The sequence below is a fragment of the Sciurus vulgaris genome, assembly GCF_902686455.1.
Source record: "Sciurus vulgaris genome assembly, chromosome: 2".
Lineage (NCBI taxonomy): Eukaryota > Metazoa > Chordata > Mammalia > Rodentia > Sciuridae > Sciurus > Sciurus vulgaris.
Window position 1 is genome coordinate 176820594 of NC_136462.1, and position 26382 is coordinate 176846975.

The following is a 26382-nucleotide window of genomic DNA, read 5'->3' on the forward strand; positions in this document are numbered from 1 at the left end:
TCATTCCAATCAGAGGAAAAGTGGCAAGATCACAAATAATAATAAGTGTTGGTAGGCATGTGGGGAAATGTACACTCATATATTTTTGCTGGGACTACAAATGAGGTCAGCCACTCTGGAAAACAGCATGGAGAATCTGCAAAGAACCAAGAATGGAACCACAGCATGACCCAGCTATCCCACTCCTTGATATTTTTCCAAAAGATCTAAGATCAGTATACTACAGAGATGCAGCCACCTAAGTGTTTATAGAAGAACAATGCACAATATCTGGATTATGGAATCAAATCAGGAGCCTGACAATAGATGAATGGATTAAGAAACTGTTTTCTACAAACAAAGGAGTCCTCCTCACGCACGAAGAAGGATGACGTTATGGCAACTGCTGGTAAATGAATGGAAATGGAGCATATCATGTTAAGTGAAATAAGCCAGACTCAGAAAATGAAAATTGGAATGTTTTCTCTCACCTGTGGAGGCTAGAGTTAAATACAGGAAAGAAGGTGAGGAGGGCTATGTATAATGGAGATACAGGAAAGGTCGGTGGAATAGAAGGAGACTAATAGTCAGAGAGTCAGAGAGGAAGGAAGGATAGAGGAGGGAATGCAGAAGGAATTCTTAGAAAATCTTGTTATGTGCAGAGGGAATGTATGAATCAAAACAATCAATCAAAAATCAATACAGAGATGAGCAAAAGGAAATCTAGTTGAGAGGCAGAAGAAGGAGGTACGGGGTGAGGAAAGGGAGATCCAGAACTGAAACCAAATTCCTTGCATGTCTGGTATTGTCAGGATGAACCAACTATTGTCACTAACTATAATCCTCTGAAGGAAAAAATGATTTGTAATGTGTGCCGCTTGCAGGAAATGACCAGCTCCCCCCCAACACTGAGCAAGCCTCAGAAGCCCTCTCCTCCCTCTGCTGAGTGGCTCTTCGTGAGGCTGTTGAAGAGTGAGGCCAAAGCCAGCCACACCCTGGATCTCAGGGTCACGAGACTCAGGAACATCCTCCTTGTCCTGGGACTCCCAGATACACAGTCATTGAGTCCCAGGAAGCCACCAGGGGCCCAGTGGACCACCACAGACCGAGGGGAAGGAGGCCTGTCCAGTTCCTCCTGAGGAGCAGCGTGAGCAACTCCTCACCATCGCTGCCTGTGCTTCCTGGTTTCTACTTCACACTCTTGAAGGAAATTGCTCGTCACTCCGTCACAGTCACTTCCTCTTGCAACAAGGGAGGCAAGTGTCAGTTCTCTCCACAGAGCAGAGTCTGGCATCTCCGCGGCACAGACACGGGGACAGAGCAGGTCCTTTGGGCTCCATGATGTCTGTTTCTGCCTCCTGGCCCCAGCATCCTTGTGTCCTGCTGCTGACCCTCCTGCTGGGACTCACAGGTGAGTGAGCACTGTCTGGGGAGAATCCTTGTCCTGGGCCCTGGGTCAACTCTGCCCTTGGATGCCCAGAGACTGACGACACACACAGGCTCAGCCAGCAGTGCCAGGACAGGGCATTATATGGAGCCCAAGGGTCCTGAGCACTGTCTTTGGGATGCATCCCCTGCAGCTGAGGTCAGAGGCATCACATCTGAGACTTGAAACATTAGGAAGAATTAGTTGCATTTTATACGTTTTAGTGCACAAACAATCTTTTAAAAGTGTCAGTGTTCATATCCTGGTAAATGCTGGGAACTCAAGAAGTGAGGCATTCTCCTCAGGGCCATGGAGGGAGCTCTTCTCTCTCTGTCCACTCCCCCTTCTCTTTCTTTCTCTCATACTCTGGCCTTGAGTATGAGAGATGGCTTTGTTCCATCTTGCCTTTCCCACCATGATTTCCTGCCTTCCACAGACCCAACAACCATGGGGCCAATCAATGCTGGACTGAAACCTCTAAAACTCTGAGCTGTCAGCATCCTTTTCTCTTCAGAAGTGGATTTGTCTCAGGTATTTCTTACAGTAATGAAAAGCTAACTGACACAAGCTTTGATGATGAACACACCCTCATCTCTATCACAGATGCCAGTGGAAGGTTCCAGGCTTCAGGAAATATACTGAGTAAAACTTGGAATTTCTTGAACACTCACCATGGGCTCGACTCGCTTGAAAGACTGTAGAGCTCTCATGTTATGTGATCATGATGCCCAAGGCACTCTGGCCATCCCACGTTACAGATGAGAAAATAGAAGTATCAAGAGCCCCAGGGTCGACCCATGGCAGTGCCAGGACTCTGGAGAAATGCAGAGGGTGTGATGGGAGCTTCAGGCTCAGGGTCAGCCACTCTCCTCATGAAATTGTGGCCCTGATTCTATATTGAAGAGACGTCTGTTTTCATAGTGTGTAGCACAAGACCATGGGGGGCAGGCTTTTCCCTCAAAGTCCTGGGGGATCATATGATTCTCATGAGGGTCTAGAGACCACAAAAGGATTTCAATTTTCATCTCTTTTTTTCATTTCTATGGGAAGGTAATAAAAGTGCGCCTGGTCCTCATCTGTATGTGAAATTAGTAAATGAAGAATGTGTTGCGTGATTTATGATCTTTCTGCAGCTTCTGCCAATGGGTGTAGAGAATGGTGGAGGAAGGGGAAGAGGGTATGTGGTGTTCGTCTCCAGGGTGCTTCTGCTTCCTGGCTTATTTGGCAAGTAGCTCTTGTTCAGTCAAGTGCTCTCTGTGGGAAATCAACACATGGTAATTTTTTACCGAATTTCTCCACTTCAAATACACTTCTGCAGTACAACGGGTTTTGCACTGAGCAATTCACATGTTAGGCACACATTGACTGGACACCTTCTGTGTGCCAGGAACAGTCACAGGAACTTACAGTGCTTTGGGCATAAAAGAGGAAAAGTAGTGGCCCTGTTTTAACTAAGATCACTCTAGGGACATGGACAGTGGTCAACACACAACCAAGAAGTGCATCACAGCACTTATTGAACAGTGACCAGTGTGAAGAGGATACCATCAGCTGGATAAGGGAGCTGGAGAACCTGAGGAGGGAGGTTCTGATAATGGGGTGTCTGGGTGGGTCTCCCTGAGAAGGGGATCTGAGCACAGATGAAGAGGAGGTGCAGGAGTAGCCGTGAGGTCCTCTGGCAACAGGGCTTCAGGACAGGGACTCTGCATGTGCAAAGGCTATGACAGTGGGTGTCTCTGCTGTGTTAAGGGCTGTTTCTCTCACTCTGATGGTAATGGAGCCACTTCCAGGCTTGGAACAGAGAGGTGACCAGCCCTGGGCTCAGGAGACTGCCTGGGCTTTGGCAAGGGGTGTTTTCCTTGGTTCCCAAGATTCAAAGGGAGATTCAGGTTAAGGGGTGGGAGGCAGGCAGGTCCCATGGAGTCCAGGGTGCCTGATGTGTGACCGTGCCTTTCCTACAGTCCCCAGACTCCATTACTGCTCACTAGGTTAATCCTGAGCATTCCAGCAAGCCAAGGGGCCAGGAGGGAGGTGACCCCTCAGATAACCAGGGTTTGTCTAAGGGAGGATGCATGGGGAAGCCATGGCATCCTGCAGGAGACTCCAGGTGTCTGGGTGTGCTCTGTCCTGTCCTGGTGATGCTGTGGTAGCTTGGAGAGCCATTGAGGTGCTTAGCATTCATGGAGAATCTAAGTCTAGAGAGCCAAGAGGTCAGCAGGCATCTGCTACTCTCATTACATGTAGACAGGCCATGAGGGGCAGATGTTGGCCTCAACCCATGCGGCAGTTTATGGTTTTTGTGAGTGGTCTGGACACTCCTTGAGGAATTTGGTTTTTATTGGTAGAAGGAAATATCAGTGGTGTCTGTTTTGAATTTTTCAATTTTTTAAAATTTGTTCTTTTTAGATATATGACAGTAGAGTGTATTTTGACATGTTATACATACATGGAGGATAACTTCCCATTCGTGTGGTTGTACATGCTTGTGGAGTTACTCTGGTCATGTATTCTTATATGAACATTGGAGGGTTATATCCGATTCATTCTGTCAGTCTCCCTTCCCCTTTGTCAAATCCCAGGAACGTCTATTCCAATTCTATTCAGATGGGAATGAGATGGGTTCAAATGTGTTGGTCACTATAGGCAGGTGTGCCCTGGCTGAAGGAAGCAGGTCACTGGGGCCTGTCCCTGAGGACAGCATTGTGTCCCTGGATCTTCATGTGCACTTGCTCTTCCCACCAACCCCACCTCTCTTCCATCCTCTCTCTCTCCCTCTCTCTCTCTCTCTCTCTCCCTAGCCCTCCATCCACTCCTCCCTCTTTTTCTCTCTCCCTCTTACCCTATCTCTCTGGTTCCTTGTGCTGATTGCCATGGACTGAGCAGCTGTCCAACGCAAGCCCTCCTTGGTGTCAGCTGACAGTGGACTGACCTCTGAAATGGAGAGCCCAAAATAAGCTTTCCTCCTCTAAGTTGTTCTTGTCAGGTGTTTGATCACAGCAATGCAAACTTGACTAATGGAGAGGGGCTGAGGTCATCATCCAGTGGAGCAATAGTTGTCTTAATTGTGTCTTTTAAATTCTTTATTTGTGAACATTTAAGTGTAAAGAAGAGATGCTTAGCCTGTTGAAGATAGCAGCACTTCAAAGTCCAACCACGTGCCCAGTGGACATTTATAAACTCAAATTACTTCTTTGGGCATCTTAAGGAGAGAGAGTTAACATGGCTCCTTTCTCTGTTCTCCTTGTGCAAGAAGTCACCCATCACTTGGAATGGCAGCCATGCTTGGAGGTGGAGCCTTTGGGACAGCCAGGTAGCCAGGCACGTGCAGTCATGGGCCATGCCTCAGGGACTTTGCCCTGACTTGAGAACCTCCCTTCCACATGGCCACTGTGTTGTCAATGTGAGAGTTAATCCCACGGATGAGCCACCTAAGGACCACGACAACACAGCTGTGGGAATTGCACCTGCAGATGCACAAGGAATTCAGGATTGATCAGGAACACAGTTCCTAGAGAGAACCCCTGGTCACTTGCCTTGTTGGGGTCCCTGCAGATCACACAGGCTGACATTGTGAGGGAGTTCACAGGTGTGTCTGAATGTCACCAGATCATAATCCAGGGTCAGCAACAAGGGAACTCGAGACCAAGAGGAGCTTATTGCATTGATACCTGTTGACTGAATGGTATGTTCACATCTGCTGTGGGGATATTGAGGCATTAGGAAGATTGGAACATCCCTGTTACAACAGGTCTTTATTTTGTGGTACAACTTGGCCTTATTATCTGACATCCTTTGTTTTCAACCTCATGGCCTCCCTTAGACTTTCATGGAGGACCTGTCTAGAGGTTGGGACCTGCTTGGTTTTTGATTATCTTGGAAAATCTTCATTTTCCACTCAGGTTGGAAGGACAGATGTGCCAGGAATAGAATTCTTGGATTTTATTTTTCTCCTTTCATCAATTTAGAGAAATCATCATTTGGCCTCTGGTTTCCATCATTAAGAACTTGATAAAACCTGTAGGACAATCTGCTGAATGTGCTGAACATACCTCTCTTTCGGCTTCAGCTTTGTCTCTCTTACTTCAGCTTTGGCAGGTTGGTTACAAGGCGGTTCAGTGTGGCTCTGCTCCAGTAAATGATACCAGGAGTGTGTTGAGCATCTTGAATTCACACATTCATACAGGTATCACATTCAGGATTGTGGAGCCCATTTCTTGTTTAAATAAACTTTAGCCCTTCTTCTTCTTTCTCCTCTACTGGGGTTCTCATATATGTGTCAATGAACTTGCTGGTATTCTGAAGGGTCTTTAGGTTCTTTTTAGATCCTTTTTTTTTTTTGTTGTTGTTGTTGTTCTGAACTGTAGACTCAGCTATGTTGCTGGTTCCTGCTCTCATTTTTTATATTTTTAGATGTCTGTTCAAACCATTCGTGGAATCCTCAGTGGATATCTGTATTAATACACTCTCCAGTCTCTCTCTGTTTCTCTCTCTCTCTCTCTCTCTCTCTCTCTGTTGATGTTTTCAATTTGATGACCACATTCCAGATTTCCTTTGCTACTTTGACCATATTATCCTAGAGTGTGGTTGAGGCAACTGCTTCACAGTGCTGGTCTCTTGTGAGTTTGGACCCAGTAGATCATTAGGGTCCTGGAGAGAAGGAGGCAGGAGGGTAAGAGCCAGGGAAGGATGTGGGATGGGGACGCAAGAGGTTGGAGTAAGAGGGGACGGGAAAAAAGGGGAAGCAGCTCAGGAACCCCTGGATGTGCAGAGCCAGGCACAGAGCCTCCTCATGCAGCAGCTCCCATGACCCCAGGAGGACGCCAGTGACGGCACATTGGGCTTCTGAGATTCACAATTTAACATGATAGATCTGGTGTTTTGGACATTGGGCTTGCAGTCATTTGTCACAGCAACCTCAGAAACCTGACACAATGTCATCACACTGTGAGGATACGCTGGGGCCTTAGTACACTACATTTCTTAACTGAGCTACATGTTCACGGTCACGTACACCATGACCTCTCCAGGATGAGGGAGGGAAACTATCATGAGCTGGGGTCTCGTGGAACAGGGAGGCTGAGCCAGAGTCAAATGCGTGTCCCCCTAACTGCACCCACCACTCCCCACAGCTCAGGAGTCTCAGGAGCCACATGACCCTCCCAATGTCATGTCCATGAAGTGCCAGAGACCTTGTGGTCAGAAAGGGAAGAGGAACAATTAGTTAGAGACACCTCAGAGTCAGGAGAGGCTCCGGCCCTCAGGTCCCTCCCTCCAGCTCGCTCAGGGCTCTGGGCTCAGAATCAGGTGCTTCGCAGTGGGAGGAGCAGGCCAGGGTGCTGCTCAGTGTGAGGACACACACCTGTGCTGAGCCTACGGCCGCTCTGTGAGAACTGTCATTGACAGGGATAATACGTGATAAACCAAGAGGCTCCCACCAGGATGACAGTGACCACCTTGTGTCTCCCTCCAGGAGCAGCTGAACCAGAGCTGCAGGTGCTTCAGCCTGAGATGTCAGTGTCTGTCGCTGCTGGAGAGTCGGCCACTCTGCACTGCACTGTGACCTCCCTGCTCGTGGGGCCCATCGAGTGGTTTAAGGGGTCAGGACCAGACCGGGAGACAATCTACAACTTCAAAGAAGCCCACTTCCCCCGAGTCACAAATGTCTCAGATACCACACGGAGGGACAACAGGGACTTTTCCATCCGCATCAGGAACGTCACCCCAGCAGATGCTGGCACCTACTACTGTGTGAAGTTCCGGAAATCCAGCAATGAAAACAAGGAGATTCAGTCTGGACCAGGCACCGAGCTGACTGTGCGAGGTGAGTACAGCTGACTCCTCGTCCCTGGAGTGTGACAAGAGGTCAGGGTGACACCCTCCATTCTGAGAGTCACAATAAGAAGCAGCAGCTGCACTGGGTGCTCCTGTCATGATCTGCTGTCATCCTTTCTAGAGGTCAGGGAGGCAGAGACCTGTGGAGGCCATGCTCCTTCATCCAGGCTCCACGGCTGGTAAATGGGGGCCATCTGCACCCCTCACCTGCCTGGTCCACAGCTCTTACCTTTTCAGGTCTGGCCCAGCCCTGTGGCTACTCACCTGAGGGCTCTGAGGGTTTGAGGGACTTGCCAATCACAGAGCCAGACCTAGTCTGCTGGCTTCAGAGAGCATGTCCCCCTGTGGTGATTCGTCTCTTTTTGCCACAGACCCCAGTGCCTCCTGTGTGCCAAACTGTGCTCTGAATTCTATGGAATCAGTAGGGTAAAGTTCTTCTCCCACCCAGCTAATGTTGCTGTCCCTTCCTTGAAGTCCAGGCCTCCAGAGCAGGAAGGCAGCAGTACATGCTCTCCTTACTTCCCATTTTGAAACAGCACCCAATAGTCCTTGAGGCCCTGATAGAGGAGTTGCCAACAGGCAGGGCCTTCGCCCTGGAATTGTTTTGAAATCCCTGTGTCTCAGGGACTAGCCCTCACAAGCGCTGCAGTTTCGAAAGAGCTGGGTCAGTTCACCAGGGACATTTCCCATGTATGTGACCCACAAATTCCCAGCTCAGGAAGCACAGGTGCTCATGGTGTTTCCTCACGAGGCCTGCATGCTCTGCCTAAGGCATGAGTTGAGGTCCTCAGCACACTGTGCACCTTCACACCCCTCCCAGCCCTGTTGACAGCTGGGGAGCTGGAGGACCAGGCTGCCCTCTTGCACACAGCTCATTAATGCCACCATGGGGAACAGGGCCCAGATCCGAGTCCAGCCCAGGCTCCTTGCTGCCCTGGGAATAGACACCATCTCCACAGAGGTGCCAGGGCACAGTAGGTGCTCAGTAAAGATCCTGGCCTGAACTGTTGAGCAGGAAGCTAGCATTTCTGCTCCTCATCTCTCTCCCACAGCTCAGGAAGTCATCACATTCATACACTGAATCCCATAGTGAATGGAAAACCTTCCCAAATGTCCATGATCTCCTTCCATAGGGACATAACACAGTAAGACACACAGAGCTGCTCTATTGTTTGAATGAGGGCAAAATCCTTCTTCCTGTAGAAATGTTATGGTTGTTCTTACTGCTGTGCTGGGCGGGTCAGTGGCTCCCCACTGGCTGTGCGTAGGAATCACGCGGGAACCTGAAGACTTCAACTTACAGATGCAGACTCCACAGACGTTTTGTTTAAAATGCAGATTTTAGGAACTCCAGAAGTTTCTAATGCACAGCCAGGGCTGATGACCCCTCAGTTGATGTACTGAAGTGACAGGAGAAAAGTGGAAGGTTCTTCCTCTGACAAAGCTGGTCCCCGTGGAGGAGACATGCGCACCCTTCAGGGTGTGGATGCTTCAGAACAGCCTGTGCTGGGCTCAGCTCTCTGGTCTCACGGCAGGGCTCTGCTGATGGAGCTGCTCAGATTCAGCATCAGCCCCATGCCCCCATATGATGTGTCCCTCTGAACAGGAGCAGGAGCCAGCCAGTCCTGGTTCTTCAGCACACAGACTCCCTGCCTCGAAGACACAAAATGTCACTCAGGAATCTGTCCCTTGTCCCTTCACAGAGCCCCATTTTCTAGAACCTGCTTCTCTGGAGGAACCCCTCTGATGCTTTCATGGTGTGAGAAGCTCTTGCCCACCTCGCTTGCAGTGGGGATTATTAAGAAAACAGAGGGAAGGTCGGGGTTCAGTTCAGTGACTGCTGCTTGCCCAGCTGCCTCAGGCCCTGGGTGAGACTCTCAAGACCTGGTTGGGGTAGGAAAAGGGGCAGAGCCTCATCTGGGGGTTTCTGCTCCTCCTCTCACTGGGGATCTCCTGGCAGCTGCAGGAGGAGGACGGAGGCTGTTCCTGGGGTCCCCGCTGCATTTGTTGCTCCTTCTGGCTACTAAAGAACGAATGTGTGGTTTCAGAAGGAGTGAGCATAGCAGGCACAGGAGTCATTTATTAGGCTCCTACTGCATGACAGCCTGTGCCTTGCCCTCCCCTCATCCTGCAGGGTGGTGATCTCAATCACCTTACAGAAGGGGACACTGAGGCTCAGCAGAGAAGGAGCAGGAGTTAAATAATCCTCCTGTGACGATGAGAGGACCTGCTCTCCTCCCCTCCCCCAGCCTGTGCCCTTGGCCGTCCATGCCCCTCTCTGAGCCTTATCTCACAAGGGGCGCTCATAGGACCCCCTCACAGGGCAGGTGGGGACTCAAGAGCTGGAAGGCTCTGTGGCTCACACCCGTGTCAAGATGCTGAGCAGCTCTTGACATGTGGCCACTGATCAAAGACCCTAATCCCTGTAGGGACTTCCACGTTGCTGGGGTCTGGGTGACTCCACTTCTTCAGTGACACCCTCCATCGTGTGGCCTCTGAGTGCTGGACCTGGGTCAGGCAGTGAGGTCAGTATTTGCTCATACAAACACTCATGGACTTTGCTGCCTGATGACTCATATGGTCGGTGCTAAGTCATGAGGAGCAATCTAGTGACTTCAAAGGAGCCCTCTGAGGACCTGTCCACAGGTTATCAGTCTCCTGAGCTGTTACCTCTGTGCCCTCAGGGCCAGCCCAGGGACATGGGTCTGCATCTCTTGGAATTAACCATCAGTTATGAACAAACCTGTGACTTCCTCAGCACTCAGTGACCTGTGACTCCAATGCAAATTGATCAGGGAAGCCCAGATTCAGAAAAGTGCCCTTCATCCTGTCCCTTTTACAGTGGGGACATGAGCCAGGTCAGAACCATAGCATATTTTTGGAAAGAAGAAAAATGGAGATGAATTTATAACCACCTGTGGTCGACCATGCACAGAGTCCTCTGGGAGGATGAATCTGGCTTCCCAGGTTTGTTTTGATTAGTTTGTTTTGGGTTCTAGGGATTGACCTAGGGCTCTTTACCACTGAGATACATTCCCAGACTTTTTGACTTTTTATTTTGTGGCAGTAGCTCAGGGTATTTTCCCAGGTTGACCTTGAACTTGTGACCCCTCTGCCTTAGCCTCCCCAGTCCCTGGGATGACACATGAAGACCGACATGCCCTACCATCTTGCTGGGTTTCCAGATGCAGCTCTGCAATCGAAAGCCTCCTGTGCTCGGTGTGGCCTGGTAAAGATGCGCCAGGCACCCTACCGCACAGATGTGGTACTGGGCCGAGTCTCTGCAGGATGAGGCTGGTTGCCATGTTCATGGTGGTGCCCAGTTGCCATTGTCCCTGCATTTGCTTCAATAATTTTCCACCCTGATGTCAAGGATTCCAGCTTGGCCAGGAGGACACAATTGATAACAAAGAGTGAGACACGGCCTGAGTTCCTCCATTAGCCCAAGTTGGTAGCAATGCCCTGGGGCAGAGAGGAAGGTGTGGCCTTCAGGCCTGGAGCAGCACCTGGGCTGCAGGTCCTACTGTCTGGCTGGACAGCTGGGCTCACCTAGAGACAGGAGGGTAGGGACATCACACAGGGATATGCACAGCACACAGAGAGCTTTATTAGGAGGATTGAAGAAATAAAGTCTTGCCATGGATTTGGGTGTGGCCCAGTGACACAGCAACTGTTTGGCTTGTACCTCGAGTGGTTCCCCATAACAACAAAAAAAAAGGACAACAAGAAGAACGACAACCGCTAGGATGGTTCTTCAGTGTCACTGGCTCCTGGTCGGAGGTGGGCTCCATCACCTGATTGTCTGTCACTGCTCCTTCACAGCCAGACCTTCTCCCCCTGAGGTATCGGGTCCTATGACCAGGGCCACACCTGGGCAGACAGTGAGCTTCACCTGCGAGTCCCACGGCTTCTCCCCCCGCATCATCACCCTGACCTGGTTCAAAAATGGAAACAAGCTCTCCCACATCCAGACCAGCGTGGAACTCTTGGGAGAAAGTATGTTCTACAGGGTGTCCAGCACAGCCCAGGTGACCCTGGCCCCCGGGGACGTCCACTCTCAGGTCATCTGCGAGGTGGCCCATGTCACCCTTCACGGGGGGCCTCCTCTTCGTGGGACTGCCAACTTGTCTGAGACCATCCGAGGTATAGGACCTTGATCCCTGCCCCAGCCCACACCTGACCACCCAGCCTGCTCCCCAGGGGACTTTGCTTAGGACCTCACTGGCCTGGGCTCTACTTCCCAGCAGGGCTGCCCACCTGCCATGCACATGGGGACTCCTGCCCTGTGGTCATGTGCTGGTGGCTTCACTTCATTGGCCAGTAGCAACTACCCCTGCTGAGCTCCTACCAGAACTGAGCATCACCATGCCAGGGTAGGGGGTGGGTTCAGGTACTGTGCTAAACTTTCTGCAGGCCAGGAGTTGGGCTGGTCAGTTCACTCACGTTTACCCCAAGGGGAGACACTGGGCACTGGGCACCTATGGTGTGGCAGGCTTTGTGATTTTTTATTCTATTCCTGTACAACCCTCAATGTTTGAGCACCTACTGCGTGCCTGGCCCTGTCCTGAGGGAGGCCCTTGCTGAGCTGGCAGGAGCTCAGCTGTCTGTGCCATAAGGTCACAGCTCCTGCCTGTGCTGTTTCAGTTCCGCCCACTGTGGAGGTCACCCCACTGCCCACAATGGCAGGGAGCCAGGTGATCATCACCTGCCAGGTGAAGAAGTTCTACCCCCGGAGCCTACAGCTGACCTGGGTGGAGAATGGAAACATGTCCCGGACAGAAACGACTTCGACCCTATCAGAGAACAAGGACAGGACCTACAACCTGATCAGCTGGCTGCTGGTGAACCCGTCTGTGCACAGGGAGGACGTGACCTTCACCTGCCGGGTGGAGCATGATGGGCAGCCGGCCACCACCAGAAACTGCACCCTGCAGGTTTCTGCAGGCTCCAGCTTGCATTGCCTGGACCACGACCTGGCTGGTGAGTCCTCCACCCCGACTGACCAAGTGTTTCTCAACTTGATCTTGGTTTTGTCTCTGTTGTGATGTTAAGAGCAGTGACCCCTCCTTCTCCTGGGGCAGTCCAGAGGCCTGCAGCACAGCAAAATCCTGAAGTCAGCTGCTCCCAGGGAACCACCATGGTTGGGAGGGCAGTGTGCACGCAGCACACGTTTCACCTTCCCTCGGCGAGGACGTGTTGGGGCTGAGGCTGGGTGACTGGGAATAAGGGACCTCTTGACTCAGGAGTCAGCACTCGACCAGGGCAGCCAGGACAGAGTGTGTGGACTAAGGCATAATAACTTGGTGGGCCCAGGTAGCCTCGGATGGGGCAAGTGCAGCCTGCTGGAAGTGGACTCTTAGGAGTCCCTCTAATATCTCCTCCTCTCCCTTGATTCTCAGGAACAGTGAAATCTACACCTGCTTTGTATCTCATAGCCCTGTTCCTGGGCCCCAAGATCCTACTGGCAGTCGGTGTCTCTGCCATCTACATCCACAGGAAGCAGAAGTCCTGAGTGTAAGTACTGAGGGGGTGGGTGGGCAGCAGGCTGCTGCAGAGGGGCAGGGCCAACGGGAGGCCAGCCACCTGGGCATAGCAGCAGAGTCAGTGGGGTCTAGACAGCAGGCACACATCCCTGAGCACCCTCAGGATCTCATGCAACTTCTGTGGGGTCCCCAGCTGCCATGAATTGTGCGGGGTGTGCAGGAGATGAGCTGGTCAGGGTTGGTAATGGGTGTCCATGAGTCCTAGGGGCTCCAGAGATGATGGCCCAGGAAGTCATGAGGATCAGCAGATTGGGTGTGTCCCTTGAAGGCCACTTCTACATTAGTCCACTGCTAGGCCTCCATAGTCCAGAAGATTCCATGGTGTCCAGCAATGTTAGAAGGGCTAGGTGGCCTGCTCTCAGGGCTGCTCCCCTCTGACCCTCAGTGTGGCCAAGCTGACGGGAGATGGAAGGGGAGTCAGGACACAGGAGAGGCTGAGTTCAGAGCCCTGGCTTGGGGATGTTGGTCCACTCATGACGGGCACCCCAGGATAGCCACACCAGTGTCTCATAGCTCTGACAAGACGTGGCATGAATGCAGAGCAGATAATTGAATGAGGACGTGTTTCCCACAAATCCTTCATCTCTCCCTGCTACCTGTGACCCTCAGTCTCTGCCACCTTCCTGCTCCATGGTGCTCACCCTACGAGAAGAAGTTGTGGACACACCTCTATAAACTCTGCTCCAAATGGCTTCCTCCCTGGACACCCACAGCCCACAGGCCCCTGTTGCTCCTCTGGCCAGTCCTTGATGACCCAAGACTGAGTCTGTACTCATTTCCTGGGCAGGGGCCCTGGGTCTTGCCTCTGGGCAGCAGCTCATGACCCTCCCTCAGAATGTGATGACCAGCCCCATTGAACACAAGATGGCTCTCCTCTACTGCCTTGGGGTGGCCATCAAGCACCCCAAGTCCTCTCTCTCAAGGGTCATCCTGCCTTCTTTCTCCTGCATACCCCTTCTCCCTAGCCTTCCTCAGATTCTCAGTGAAAACTCACCTTGGTTTAATAAAAATAATATTCTTCTTCCTCTTTACCTAAGTGTCTGATGCCTCAAGCCCAGAAAAGAAAAAGAAATCCCCCCCCCCCCACACACACAAAACGTTTCTCCTGAACCTGACTGATTTTGTTCCTTAGCATCTACTAACATCAGTACTTTCCTGGATAAAGGCAGCCATTCATCTCCAAGGAAGAGCAGGATTGAAAACTGAATCCCTGGGACGCCATCTACACAGTGATCATGAAAAGTAACGACCGTTCCTCCACCTTTACAGTGTCTGTGGAAGTATTAAAAATCCCAAGAGTTAAATGTAGGTTTAAACATATAAGAAAATGTAAACAATAACAGGAGTGCTTAGTGCACAGTGATTTGAACCATTAGAGACAATGAATGTTAGTGTTTTATTTCTTTGGAAAAATTTACCCAAAGAAGTCTGAACCCTGCCAACCTTGTTTGTATTAACTGAAGATGTGGAGCAAGTGTCCTCTCTACCTTGGTGAAGCTCAGCCCCCTTTTACGCCATCACCCTTTGGGCACCACCACGCCCCTCAGCTATGTGGGTAATGTCACCATCATGAGGTTCCTCTTTCTGCCAGAGGGCAGTCCCCATGTGGGATCCGTGTCCACACACCAGACCAGCTTCTTCTCTTCTGACCCACTTGAATCCAGTTTAATCTCACTTCCAGCACTGTCCCCTATCCTATCCTCCCTGAGTTCTCATCTCTGTGACCTATTCTTGAAATACGGAATGGAGTAAGGAGGATTAGAGTAGAAATCAAGAAACTCCTCCAAGCAAATGAGAACACACATACAACATATCCAAATCTCTGGGACACTGTGAAAGCAGTTCTAAGAGGAACATCCATAGCATTGGATGCCTACCTTTAAAAAATAAAGAGATCTCAAAGAAATAAGTAGTGTAAGAACCGTTGTTCATAGAAAACTAAGAATAAACTAATTCAAGAAATAGTAGAAGATAGGAAATAACTAAGATCAGAGCCGAATTTAATGAAATTGAGAATAAAAATGACACAGAGGATCAATGCAAAGAAGGGTTCTTTTAAAAGGTAAATAAGATTGAAAAAACTCAGTCAAATAACCAAAAGAAAGAAAAGACCCATATCAATTAAACTAGTGATGAAAAAGAAATATCGCTACAGACACTTTTGAAATCCAGAGGAACACTAGAATCTATATTGCAAATTTTGACTAAAAAAGACTGGAAAAGCTAGAAGACACTGGCAAATTCCTGGACAAACATGACCTGCCAGCATTGAATCCAAAAGATAAAAACAAAACCTAAAAAGAGGCTACTGAAGACTGGAAGGTTTGAATACTATATGACAGTTATAGTGTAGATTTTCCTTTTTCTCCTAATTGAACATTTTCAATTTTTTATTTCTTTACTTTTCATGCTCTCTTTTCCTTTTGTTTACCTGTTCCCTCAGAGTCGCTTTCTCCCTTTTTGCATGCTAACATCCAATTTCTTTTGATTATACCCTTGCCCTTTCTATTATCTAGAACTTCTGTATATTCTATTCTTATCCCATTAACAGCTACATCCTATATCCCTCTGCATCCTCTTTGTCCTCCATTAGAAACTGCAGACCTTATTGCAAATGTGTTTGTTATACTGAAGATAATATTTGAATTCATTCTGTTTACTATGACAATTTTGTTAATGTTCTCATAGGGGCTATTTGGTCTAGAATTGCATAGTGTCTGAATTGGGCACAGCTAATACTGATCTCCCATAAAGAAAAGATTTTGGAAACCTATAGGTCCACTATAAGGCTATAGTAGGGAATCTGCAATACCCCAGATCTACACTGCTAGACGGGAAAATACATGAACAACATGAAAAAAAGAAAAAAGGGAAGAAAATGATCCAAACAAATCTAGATTCTATATTTATAGAATCCAGTGACAGTATGGTACAAGAAATGTCAGAAAAGGACTTCAGAGTTTACATGATTAAGAGGATTCATGAAGCAAAGGGTGAGATAAGAGAGCAAATGCAGGCAATGCATGATAATACCAATAAGCTGAAAGTACCTGCAGGAAGCAAAAGAACATTTGAACAAAGAGATAGAGAGTCTCAAAAAAAAAAAAAAATCCTTGAAATGAAGGAAACAATAAACCAAATAAAAAACTCAATGGAAAGCATCACCAAAAGACTAGACCACTTGGAAGACAGAACCTCAGACAATGAAGACAAAATATTGAATCTTGAAAATAAAGTTGCCCAAACAGAGAAGATGGTAAGAAATCATGAACAGAATCTCCAAGAACTATGGGACATCATGAAAAGTCCAAATTTAAGAATTATTGGGATTGAGGAAGGCACAGAGAAACAAACCAAAGAATGACCAACCTATTCAATGAAATAATATGAGAAAATTTTAAAAGCCTGAAGAATGAAAGGGAAAATCAAACACAAGAGGCTTACAGAAGATCAGATGCACAAAATCACAACAGATCCACACCAAGGCACATTATAATGAAATCCCTAACATTCAAAATAAAGATAGGATTTTGAAGGCCCCAAGAGAAAAGCATCAGATTACATATATGGGGGAACCAATATGGATAGCACCAGACTTCTCAACCAGACTCTAAAAGCTAGAAGGGTCTGGACCTACATATTTCAAGCTCTGAAAGAATATGGTTGCCAACAAAGAATCCTATACCCAACAAAACTAACCTTCAGATTTGAAGATGAAATAAAATCTTTCCATGATAAACGAAAGTTAAAGAATTTACAAATAGAAAGCCTGCCCTTCAGAATGTTCTCAACAAAATACTCTATGAGGAGGAAATGAAAAACAACTATGTAGGTCAGCAAAGGGAGAAACTACCTTAGAGAAAAACCAATCAAAGAAGAAACCAAGCTAAGTTGAAAACCAAAAATAAGCCAAATGACTGGGAATACAAATCATTTCTCAATAATAACCCTGAATGTTAATGGCCTCAACTCAGCAACCAAAAGACATAGACTGGCAGAATGGATTAAAAAGAAAGACCCAACAATATGCTGCCTGCAAGAGACTCATCTCATAGAAAAAGACATCCACAGACCAAAGGGGAAAGGATGGGAAAAAAACCTACAACGCACATAGGCTCAGTAAAAAAGCGGGGGTTTCCATTCTTACATCAGACAAAGTGGACTTTGAGCCAAAGTTAGTCAGAAGTGATAAAGAAGGACATTTCATACTGCTTAAGGGAACCACAAATCAGGAAGAAATAACGATAGTAAATATTTATGCCCCAAACAATGGTGCTTCCCTCTACATCAAAGAAATCCTTCTCAATTTCAGGAATCCAATAGAACACAACACAATAATTCTGGGTGGCTTTAACACACCGCTTTCACCACTGGATAGATATTTCAAACAAAAACCAAACAAAGAAACCATAGAACTCAAGAACACCATCAGTATCATAGACTTAATAGACATATATAGAATATTCCATCATTAACAAGTGGATTCACTTTTTTCTCCACAGCACATGGAACCTTCTCGAAAATAGACCATATGTTATGCCACAAAGCAACCCTTAAGAAATGCAAATAAATAGAGATACTGCCTTGTGTTCTATCAGATCATAATGGACTGAGAGTAGAAATCAATGACAAAATAAAAAACAGAAATTACTCCAACACCTGGAGACTCAATAACAGGCTATTGAATGAAACATGGATAACAGAAAACATCAGGGAGGAGATAAAAACATTCTTAGAGGTCAATGAGAACAATGATACTACAGATCAAAATCTCTGGAACACTATGAAAGTGGTACTAAGAGGAAAATTCACTGCATGGAGCACATTCCAGAAAAGAATGAAAAGTCAAGAACTAAATGACCTAACATTACTAGCTCAAAGCCCTAGAAAAAGAAGAACAGAATAACAGCAAAAGTAGTAGAAGACAGGAAATAATTAAAATCAGAGTTGAAATCAATGAAATTGAAACAAAAGAAACAATTAAAAAATTCACAAAGCAAAAAGTTGGTTTTTCGGAAAAGTAAACAAAATAGACAAACCCTTAGCCACACTAACGAAGAGACAGAGAGAGAAAACTCAAATTACTAAAATTCATGATGAAAAAGGAAATATCACGACAGGCACCACTGAGATACATAACATGAGATGCTACTTTGAAAATCTGTATTCCAACAAAATAGAAACTACCAAAGACATTGACAAATTTCTAGAGACATTTGCTCCTACCAAACTGAACCAGGAGGACATACACAATTTAAACAGATCAATATCAAGGAATGGAATAGAAGAAGTCATTAAAAACCTACCATCCAAGAAAAGCCCAGGGCCAGACGGATTCTCAGCCCAGTTCTACAAGTCCTTCAAAGAAGAACTCATTCCAATACTTCTCAAAGTATTCGAGTTAATAGAGAAGGAGGGTACCCTACCAAACTCATTCTATGAAGCTAATATCACCCTCATACCCAAACCAGGCAAAGACACATCAAGGAAGGATTTTATTTCATCTTCAAATCTGAAGGTTAGTTTTGCTGGGTATAGGATTCTTTGTTGGCAACCTTGTTCTTTCAGAGCTTGAAATATGTTGGTCCAGGCCCTTCTAGCTTTTAGAGTCTGGGTTGAGAAGTCGGTTGCTATCTGTATTGGTTTCCCCCTATATGTAATCTGATGCTTTTCTCTTGCGGCCTTCAAAATCCTATCTTTATTTTGAATGTTAGGCATTTTCATTATGATGTGCCTTGGTGTGGATCTGTTGTGATTTTGTGCATCTGGTCTTCTGTAAGCCTCTTGTGTTTGTTTTCCCTTTCATTCTTCAGGCTTGGGAAATTTTCTCATATTATTTCATTGAATAGGTTGTTCATTCCTTTGGTTTGTTTCTCTGTGCCTTCTCAATCACAATAATTCTTAAATTTGGTCTTTTCATGATGTCCCATAGTTCTTGGAGATTCTGTTCATGATTTCTTACCATCTTCTCTGTTTGGGCGACTTTATTTTCAAGATTCAATATTTTGTCTTCATTGTCTGCGGTTCTGTCTTCCAAGTGGTCTAGTCTTTTGGTGATGCTTTCCATTGAGTTTTTTATTTGGTTTATTGTTTCCTTCATTTCAAGGATTGTTTTTTTTTTTTTTTTGAGAATCTCTATCTCTTTGTTGATATGGTCTTTTGCTTCCTGCAGATTCTGTTTCAACTGCTTTTTGGTATTATCATTCATTGCCTGTATTTGCTCTCTAATCTCATCCTTTGCTTCACAAATCATCTTAATCATGTTTAATCTGAAGTCCTCTTCCTACATTTTTTCTACCATACTGTCATTGGATTCTATTAATATAGAATCTAGATTTGTTTGGATCATCATCTTTCCTTGTTTTTTCATGTTGTTCATGTATCTTCCCCTTAGCAGTGTAGATCTGGGGTATTACAGATTTCCCCCTATAGCCTTATAGTGGCCCTATAGATTTTCAAAATCCTTTCTTTAAGGGGAGATCAGTATTAGCAGTACCCAAATCAGACACTATGCAATTCTAGACCAAATAGCCCCTATGGGGACAATAACAAAATTGTCATAGTAAACAGAATGAGTTCAAATATTATCTTCAGTAAAACAAACAGGTTTGCAATAAGGTCTGCTGTTTCAAATGGAGGACAAAGAGGATGCAGAGGGATGTAGAATGTAGCTGTTAATGGGATAAGAAAAGAATATACAGAAGTTCTAGAAAATAGAAAGGGTGAGAGTGTAATCATAAGAAATCGGATGTTAGTATGCAAAAAAGGGAGAAAGAGACTCTGAGGGAACAGGTAAACAAAAGGAAAAGAGATCAAGAAAAGTAAAGAAATAAAAACTTAAATTTTTTAAAAAGGAGAAAAAAGAAAATCTACAGTATAACAGTGAGATACGAATGAAACCTCCCTGTGTTCTGTAGCCTGATGCATGAGAGGTACCTGACAATGCACTTCAAACCTCCAGCAGGTGTCTCAGGATGGGATTTGCCCCACCTAAAGATCGGAGGTACGGATCCAGGATTATCGAAGATGGTCGCTCAGGCTTCGAAATGTGTTGGCAAATGGGAATTGCAGCTCAGGGGTGGACATGGTCAGCTTGAGGTCCTGGAGATGGGATGCAGATGGCCCGGCAGGGTGCTGGATGTCCGGTGTGTTTGGTGTGCTTGTGGGATCCTGGAGGCTAGGTGCCATCAGTAGGTCTGGGGTCCCGGTGATAGGGCGCAGTCAGTTGGTCTGGGGATCCTGGCACCAGGGAGCAGTCTGTCGATGTGAGGGTCCCAAGGCAGGGAGTCATCGGTTGGGCTGAGGTGTCCTGGAGACGGGGCTCAGTCATTTCAGCCAGGGGTCCTACAGGGCCTGGCTGTTGTCTCAAAATGGCGGCAGCCACATGTAATCAAAAGTGCAGGTACTGTAACAGTGAAATTCCAGGCAACAGCAGGCAGCTGGGGTTCCACTGGCGGTCGGCGATCAGTTTGCTGACTGTTGTCGGACGATCGAGAGGTGAATCTCATGGGGTGGGTGATGGATAGGTGGAAGGCAGGCGATGGACAGGCGAGTGGCAGGTAAATGGTGGATGATAGATGCCTGACAGTGAGCAATCTGTACTCAAAAAAGCCGTCGATATGCTGGCAGACTGCAGGTGATCACAGCAGACAAAAGGGGTAAACACCAGGGGATGGATAAGCAGCAAAAACTGCCTCACCGAGAAACAGACATCCTCTGCTTGAAACTGGACGTAGGGAGCTACAAGGAACACAGCCTCCCTCTAGTCTGCAATCTTGGATCAAGACGCTTCGAGGAAAGAAAATTTTACACCAATATCCTTGATGAATATAGTTGCAAAGATACTTAACAAAATATTGGCAAATCGTATCCAAAAACATATTAAGAAAACTGTGCACCACGATCAAAGGGATTCATCCCTTGAATGCAAGGAAGGTTTAACATCCGTAAATCAATAAACATAATCCATCATGTCAATAGACTTAAGGAGAAGAATCATATGGTTATTTCAATTGACACAGAAAAAGCGTTTGACAAAATACAACACCCCTTCATCCTCAGAAAACTAGAAAAATTAGGGATAGTAGGAACATACCTGAACATTGTAAAGGCTATTTAAGCTAAGCCCATGGCCAACATCATTCTGAATGGAGAATAATTGAAACCATTCCCTTCAAAAATGGGAACAAGACACGCATCTCCTCTTTCACCACTTCTATTCAACATTGTCCTCGAAACTCTAGCCAGAGCAATTAGGCAGACTAAAGAAATTAAAGGGATATGAATAGGAAAAGAGGAACTTAAGCTGTCACTATTTACTGATGACATGATTCTCTATTTAGAGAATCCAAAAACTCCTCCAGAAAACTTCTAGACCTCATCAATGAATTCAGCAAAATAGCATGCTATAAAATCAACATGCATAAATCTAAAGCATTTTTATACATAAGCAATGAAACATCTGAAAGGGAAATGAGGAAAACAACTCCATTTGCAATAGCCTCAAAAAAAAAAAAAAAAAAAAAAAACTTGGGAATCAATCTAACCAAAGAGGTAAAAGACCTCTACAATGGAAACTACAAAACATTGAAGAAGGAAATTGAGGAAGACCTTAGAAGATGGAAAGATCTCCCATGTTCTTGGATAGGGAGAATTAATATTGTCAAAATGGCCATACTAACAAAAGTGCTATACAGAGTCAATGCAATTCCAATTAAAACCCCAATGATGTACCTCACAGAAATAGAGCAAGCAATCATGAAATTCGTCTGAAAGAATAAGAAACCCAGAATAGCCAAAGGAATCCTTAGCAGGAAGAATGAAACAGGAAGTATTGCAATACCAAAACTTCAAATATACTAGAAAGCAATAGTACCAAAAAATAAAAAAATGGTATCAAAATTTCATTCCAGAAATGTGGGGCAGAATAAGCAGCTCAGAAAATGGCCACCAAGAAGCAGAGAGAAAGTAAGGGAAAAGAGAAAGTAAGAGAAAGCTCCCTTCTCTGAACAAATATAGACCCCAAAGGCATGCCTCCATGGGCCCATCTCTTCCATCCACACCAATTTTCTATACTAGAAAGCAATAGTAACAAAAATGGCATGGTATTGGTACAAAAATAGACAGGTAGATCAATGGTGCAGAATAGAGGACACGGACACAAACCCAAATAAATACAATTTTCTCATACTAGACAAAGGTGCCAAAAATATGCAATGGAGAAAAGATAGCCTCTTTAACAAATGGTGCTGGGAAAACTGGAATCCATATGCAACAGAATGAAACTAAATCCCTATCTCTCATCCTGCACAAAAATCATCTCAAAATGGATCAAGGACCTCGAAATCAGACCAGAGACCCTGCATCTTATAGAAGAAAAAGTAGGTCCAAATCTTCAACATGTAGGCTTAGGATCAGACTTCCTTAACAGGACTCCCATAGCACAAGAAATAAAAGCAAGAATCAACAACTGGGATAGATTGAAACTAAAAAGATTTCTCTCAGCAAAGGAAACTATCAGCAATGTGAAGAGAGAACCTACAGAGTAGGAGAAAATCTTTGCCATGCATACTTCAGATAAAGCATTAATTTCCAGAATATATAAAGAACTGAAAAAACTCTACACCAGGAATGCAAATAATCCAAACAATAAATGGGCTAAGGCAATGAACAGATACTTCACTGAAGAAGATCTACAAACAATCAACAGATATATGAAAAAAATTCAACATCTCTAGAAAAAAGAGAAATACAAATCAAAACTACACTAAGATTCCATCTCACCCCAATTAGAATGGTGATTATCAAGAATGCAAGCAACAATACGTATTGGCGAGGATGTGGGGGGAAATGTACACTCATACATTGCTGATGGGGTTGCAAATTAGTGCAGCCACTGTTGAAAGCAGTGTGGAGATTCCTCAGAATGCTTGGAATGGAACCACCATTTGACCCAGCTATCCCACTCCTTGGCCTATACCCAAAGGACTTAAAATCAGCATACTACAGAGATATAGTCACATCAATGTTCATAGCTGCTCAATTCACAATAGCCAGATTGTGGAACCAACTTAGGTGTCCTTCAATTGATGAATGGCTAAAGAAACTGTCGGTGTGTGTGTGTATATATATATATATATATATATAATGGAATATTACTCAGCCATAAAGAAGAATAAATTCGTGGCATTTGCAGGCAAATGGATGAAATTGGAGAATATCATGCTAAGTGAGATAAGCCAATCTGAAAAAACCAAAGGATGAATGATCTTGCTGATAAACGGATGATGACACATAATGAGGGGTTAGAGGGGGGCAATAATGGAGGAAGGACGGACTGTACAGAGGGAAACGAGGGGTGGGAGGGTGAGGGGGAGGAGAAAATAACAGAATGAATCAGACACCATTACCCTTGTAAATGTGTGATTACACAAATGGTATGTCTTTACTTCATGTACAAACAGAAACAACATGTATCCCATTTGTTTATAATAAAAATAAATTAAAAAAAAACTAAAGAGACCAATATCAAGGAATGGAATTCAAACAGCAATTAAGTCTTTCAACAAAGAAAACCCAGGACCACATGGATTCTCAGCCGAGTTGTACCACACCTTTACAGAACTATCACCAGTCTTTCTCTAATTATGCCATGAAATTGAAAGGGAGGGAACATCCCCTAATACATTCTGTGAAACTAGTATAATCCTTATGCCCAAACCAGACAAAAATACATAAAGTAATGAAACTTCAGGCCAATAGCCCTGATGGACTTAGATACAAAAATACTTAATGAAATATCACCAAACTGCATGAAAAACACCTCAAGGTGATAATACAACATGATCAGGTGGGTTTTATCCCAAGGATGCTAGGTTCAGCATTCAAAAAGCATTTAGACAACATTTAGACAGAATTCTAAATGGTATTCACCATTTAGACAGAATTACGGACAGGAATACCTGTACCATCTCAATAGGTACAGAAAAGGCCTTTCATAAATTCCACCATCCATTCACATTAAATATAATGGAGAAACTTCACATGGAAGAACGTGACTTCAGGATTATAAAGACTGTGAATGACAAAGCCACGGGTAACATCATACGGAGTGGAGGAAAATCAAATGCACTTTCTCTCAGAGTACAAACAAGGTTGTCCACATTCACCACTCCTATGCAATAGTTCTTGAAACACTAGACTGGACAATCAGGCAAGACATGGAAATCAAGGGATTCAAACAGGAACAGAAGAAATCATCTGCTTGTAAATGATGTGATCCTATAACTAGAAGACCCAAAAAATCACCAACAGAAGATTTCTAGCAATTATAAATTATTTCAGCAAAGGAGCAGGACACAAGGTCTACACCCATAAATCAATTGCTTTCCTATACTCCAACAGGGAATCAGCCAAGGGAGAAATCAGCAAACCATCCCACTCACAAAAACCTCCAAAAAATAAAGATTGTAGGAAGTAATCTAACCAAGGAGGTGAAATTTATAGAATGCTGAAGAAAGAAATTGAAGAAAACTGTTGGAGATGGAACGATATCCCCTGTTCTTGCGTAGGGAGAATCAATATCACAAAAGGACATACTACCAAAGCAACATGCACATTCAAAGCAATCCCCATCATATGCCAATAACACTCTCAACAACATTGGAATAAAGCAATTCTTAAATGCATTTAACAAAATAAGAAACACAGAATAAGCAAAGCAAAACTGAGCAAGAAAAGTGGTGCAGGGGCATCACTATACCTGACCTGAGCTATAGGAGCAAAAGCAGCGTGTTGCTGGCAACAAAATAGACATGAAGCCCAACGGAAAGGAACAGAAGGAGCAGAGACAAACCCATACACTCACAGCTACCGGATATCCATCAAGGGAGCCAAAAAGATACTTGGGGCAAAATACAGCCTCTTTAACAAATGGCACTGGGAAAACTGGAGAGCCACACACAGAAAACTGAAACTAGATCAATATCTCTCACCTGCACAAAAGCCAAAAGAAAATGGATGAAATACGTAGGAATTACTCCAAAACCCTGCAATCACAAGAAGGAAACAGAGGGACAACACTCTATCATGTGGGTGCTGGCAACAACTTCCTTAATGAAACCCCCGAAGGGCAAGAAAGAAAACCAAGAATCCGTAAGTGGAATGCCATCATTTAAAATCTTGTGCATGGCAAAGGCAATGAAGCAAGAGCCTACAGAACGGGAGAGCATTGCCAGCCACTCCTTCAAAAGGGAATAAATATTCAGAATATGTAAAGGATTCAAATACCTTAAAACCACTCATAAGAATTAACCAATCAACAAAAGAGCAAAAAAAAAAAAAATTCTCCAAAGAAGAAACACAAAGGCCAATAAGTATACTTAAAAATTTTCCACATTCCTCATAATCATGGAAAGACCAATCAAAACTACACTAAGGTTTCATCAAACTCCAGTCAGACAACAAATGCCAAGATAATAAATAATAATAAGTGTTGGCGAGGATGAGGGGAAAATGTGCACTCACATGTTGTTGGTGGGATTGCAAATGAGGTCAACCACTCTGGAAAGCACCATGGAGAATCCTCAAAGGACCAGGAAAGGAACCACCACCTAACGCAGCTATCCCACTCCTTGGTATTTTGCCAAAAGTTTTAAGATCAGCGTAAGTACAGTGACACAGCCACCTAAATGCTTATAGCAGCACAATTCACAATAGCTGGAAAAAATACTTGCATATTATATTTCAGCTCACAAAATGCCTTTCCAGAAGGATCAATGTTTATATCCTGATAATTCCTGCATCCAAAGAGGCAACTCCACCTGATCAAGTCTATGTAGGGAGTGAGTTCCATTCTCTCTCTCTCTCCCTCCCTCTCTTTCTCTCATACTCTGTCCTTGAGGTACATGGCTTGGTTCCATCTTGCCTTCCCCACCATGATTTCCTGCCTCCCACAGGCCCAGTGAGGCCAACCAATGCTGGACTGAAACCTCTAAAACTCTGAGTGTCAGCATCCTTTTCTCTTCAGAAGTGGATTTGTCTCAGGTATTTCTTACAGTAATGAAAAGCTGATTGACACAAGCTTTATGATAACCACACCCTCATCTCCATCACAGATGCCAGTGGAAGGCTTCAGGCCTCAGGAAATATACTGAGGAAAACTTAGAATTTCTTCAACATTCACCATGGGCCAGACATTCTTGAAAGACTGTACAGCTCTCATGTCATGTGACCATGAAGCCCAAAGCAGACACTCTGGTCACCCCACCTTACAGATGAGGAAACAGAAGCAGCAGGAGCACCAGGGTCGTTTAATGGCAGTGCTACTTCTATGGTTTGAATGCAGGTGGTCAGATGGGAGCTCCTGGTTCAACCACTCCTCTTCTCAAACACTGTGGCCCTGACCCTATGTGTGGCCAGTCATCTGTTTTATTGGTGTGTAGTACAAACCATGGGGCAGGTGGCAGATTTTTGCTTCCGAAGCCCTGGGGCATCTTCTGGTCATCATGAGTGGTCTAGGGACACCAGGAGGAAATTTATTTTGTCTCCTTCGTGGTGTTTTTTTTTTTTTTTTTAAAGTAGTCAGAGGGATGCATTTTGGTT

General features: G+C 45.3%; 1 protein-coding gene across 1 annotated transcript in view; it reads left to right on the forward strand.

The window, feature by feature from the left end:
* Window positions 1–1264: 1264 nt before the first annotated feature.
* The window catches only part of LOC306654220 (signal-regulatory protein beta-1-like), a 32822-nt gene continuing 7704 nt past the window's right edge, over window positions 1265–26382 (forward strand). Inside the window, exons 1-5 of the mRNA XM_079127548.1 lie at window positions 1265–1390; window positions 6876–7226; window positions 11060–11380; window positions 11882–12217; window positions 12637–12751. Coding sequence (XP_078983674.1) covers window positions 1318–1390; window positions 6876–7226; window positions 11060–11380; window positions 11882–12217; window positions 12637–12749 — 1194 coding nt within the window. The 5' untranslated portion in view covers window positions 1265–1317 and the 3' untranslated portion in view covers window positions 12750–12751. The remainder of the gene's footprint in view (window positions 1391–6875; window positions 7227–11059; window positions 11381–11881; window positions 12218–12636; window positions 12752–26382) is intronic.